Raw genomic sequence first — 3,001 nt, 5'->3', positions numbered from 1 at the left:
ACACACACACACACACCGGGAGAAAAACACACACCGGGAGGAAAACACACACCGGGAGGAAAACACACACACACACACACACCGGGAGGAAAACACTCACACACCGTGAGGAAAACACACACACACACACACACACACACACACACACACACACACACACACACACACCGGGAGGAAAACACACACACACACCGGGAGGACATAAATCTGACGTTCAGTTCACAGGTTCAGGCCGAAAGACGAGAAATAAAACAAATCGTCTTCCTGAGCTGAAGGCATCAGAAGCCGATTCTCCGATTGATCAGGAACTGAAACTTTAACCTCATTTTACATTTTCATCGGTTCTTTTTTCAGTCGATATAAAAATCGCCTCATGACAGAAAATCGGAGCTGAACTTATGATTAATAATATATTATTTGCGCAGCTGGACGGATGTTTCTGCCTTCAGCGCTCAAAGGGATATAGATCTAGGTAACTCAGATGCTGAAGCTTCAGAGTGGTTACCGTGGAAACAAACAGGAAAGGTGATTAAAACAACGTCTCGGTTTCCTGTCGGTGCGCTGCCACGTTCTTCAACTCTTCAATTATTTAAATCTGTAATATAATATGGTTTAGAAACCAATCAGCATTATTAAACAAATATATTCACTTTAATACAACAGAAAAGCTGCAGAGATGAAGACGACATGCTAGATTTTCATTTTAACCACGACTTTTCCGCTGCTTTGGTTTTCACAGGTCGGCCGATTAAAACGATCCGCAGAACTAGAATGTGATCCGATCGATCCAAATATCAGCCCTGCTGATACCAAGTCAGCATCAGATCGATACTTTAGCTTCAGATTCTATAACATTTTATATTATTTTTGTGTTGCAGTTTCTCAACTTTACCCCCAAAAATGGTTTGATTTCCTTTCAAATTATTTTCTTTTATTTTGGAAAAAACGCGCCTAACCTGTTGCTTCAGTTTAAACTCAGCTGGACCTTCAAACTTTGTCCAAATTCTGTTCCAAGCTGTAAAAAATATGAAATATTAAAACTGAAAAAGAGCAGTGCCACAAAGATCAAGGAACGTTTAACTTTATTATAAAAATAGAAATCCTGGACCTAAAAATAATGTTAAATATTCAGCGATTGTTATAAAAACCCTGAATTATTCTCTGAACTTTGAGCCACAGACGAACGAACCTTCACCCGACCCAAACAGCAAGCAGAACCATCAACATGCTGCAAGAACCGTCCAGACGACGCATCAGTCAGACGGATGGACCGCGCTCTGGTTCCTGCCGGACGTCTGCTGGGTGTCTGCTAGACGTCTGCCGGGTGTCTGCTAGACGTCTGCTGGGTGTTTACTGGGTGTCTGCTAGACGTCTGCTGGGTGTCTGCTAGACGTCTGCTGGGTGTCTGCTAGACGTCNGACGTCTGCTAGACGTCTGCTGGGTGTTTACTGGACGTCTGCCAGACGTCTGCCGGACGTTCCCCTCCAGAATTCCTTTAATCCTCTAAGTTCCAATAAATAGTAGAAAATAAGGTGAATCATCAGATCTGTAGTTTGTTTCAGGTTTTGGGTTTTTGGTTTCACCACTAAAAACATTTTCTTTGGTTTTCCATCGTCTTCTGGTTTTGGACCAGCGGCTCCTGGGTTCAGCCCAGCTTGGCCCGGCCGTACAGCAGAACCTGCAGCAGGATGGCGGCGTCCAGCAGGATCTGGACCGAACCGCACACCCAGAACTGGGCCGGGCTTTCGTTCATCACGAAGTACGCCGTCTTGAAGGCGTCGCCCGCCGTCCAGAGCAGAACCATCTTCACGCTGCAGAGAAACAGCCACAGCACGTTATTCAAAGCTTTACTGCCAAAACAAACGTCACCAGATGCCGACTGGGTTCTGGTGGGAACATCTGAGCTCACGTAAAACAACACAAACGCTTCTCATCAGTCACTTTTCAGCAAGAAAAGGAAGTTTAATGTGAATAAATCTTAATATCGGTGAAGTTTTAGTTCCATTGGCAGATGATCTCGGTTGAAACGTTTTTCTCATAAATATTTTACATCTTAAATATCGTGTCGAGTCGATGAAGCAGTGAGGTTTTTGTTTCTGTTGCCACCTTGTTGCAGATTTCTCCGCTCGTAGAGGGATTACATCCCTGCAGGTGGAGACGAACCCGAACGCCTGATCCCAAACGGACCCTGTGGCCCGAACGCCTGATCCACACCGAGTCAGAGGCAGGCTCACCGTCCACCGGGGGAACCTGCAGAGCTGCTCCCCTCTGCCCTTCACCTGAGCAAACCGCTGCTCTGGAGACAGGAAGCTGGATCATTAACGGGTCGGGAGGACGGTCCAGTTCAAGGCCATCAGAAAGATGGTTCCGCTGCAGAGAGCCGCGGCGCGTTGGACCGGCTCCTCGACCAATCAGAGACCAGAAAACTCAGACCATCACAACCAGACGGCCAATCAGGGAGCTGGTCGGATCTGGATCAATTAGTTTGGTCTGAGCGGAGGAAACCCTGATCCGTGACCCTTGACCCTGATTCTAACCCTGACCCTTGACCCTGACCCTGATTCTAACCCTGACCCTTGACCCCTGACCCTGATCAGAGCTGTTTTTTAATAACCATTTTTCACTTTAACTTCAGTTAAAACATTGCGGTGCTGATCCGACTGTTTGGTTCCTGTTCTGGTCCAGATCAGTTGGTTCTGTTGCATTGTGTGTTTTTAAGTGACATATTTTTAAGAAATGCTGACAGATTTATTCAATCGAAAAGATTAAGAAGTGATGCTGTTACGATTAAAATTATTTAATAAATCAAATAAATGTTAGACTGTAGCTGAGAAAGAATGAAGTGTCTGAACAGAACCGCTGGTTCTGACCGGCTCAGCCCGAGACGTTTCATCAGAACATCTGAGCTCTGACAGCTCAGATGCTGTTTCATGTCGAATGTTGCAGAAACATGATCTCTGTCATCACATCAGCCAGAAAGAAGAAATGAATTTAAATCTGC

General features: G+C 45.5%; 1 protein-coding gene across 5 annotated transcripts in view; it reads right to left on the bottom strand.

Moving 5' to 3' along the window:
* Positions 1 to 1,547: 1,547 nt before the first annotated feature.
* LOC103481170 (PQ-loop repeat-containing protein 1) overlaps positions 1,548 to 3,001 on the bottom strand; it is a 24,718-nt gene continuing 23,264 nt past the window's right edge. For 4 of the 5 annotated variants that reach the window (XM_008436472.2, XM_008436469.2, XM_008436470.2 and 1 more), the window contains exon 5: positions 1,548 to 1,811. In XM_008436472.2, the coding sequence (XP_008434694.1) occupies positions 1,646 to 1,811 (166 nt within the window). In that variant the 3' untranslated portion in view covers positions 1,548 to 1,645. The remainder of the gene's footprint in view (positions 1,812 to 3,001) is intronic. The other variant, XR_536241.2, reaches the window with a different exon arrangement.

This window comes from Poecilia reticulata, linkage group LG19 (assembly GCF_000633615.1).
Source record: "Poecilia reticulata strain Guanapo linkage group LG19, Guppy_female_1.0+MT, whole genome shotgun sequence".
NCBI classification, from domain to species: Eukaryota; Metazoa; Chordata; class Actinopteri; order Cyprinodontiformes; family Poeciliidae; genus Poecilia; species Poecilia reticulata.
Note: the sequence above shows the minus strand (reverse complement) of the source record. Positions and strands in the feature narration are given on the sequence as shown.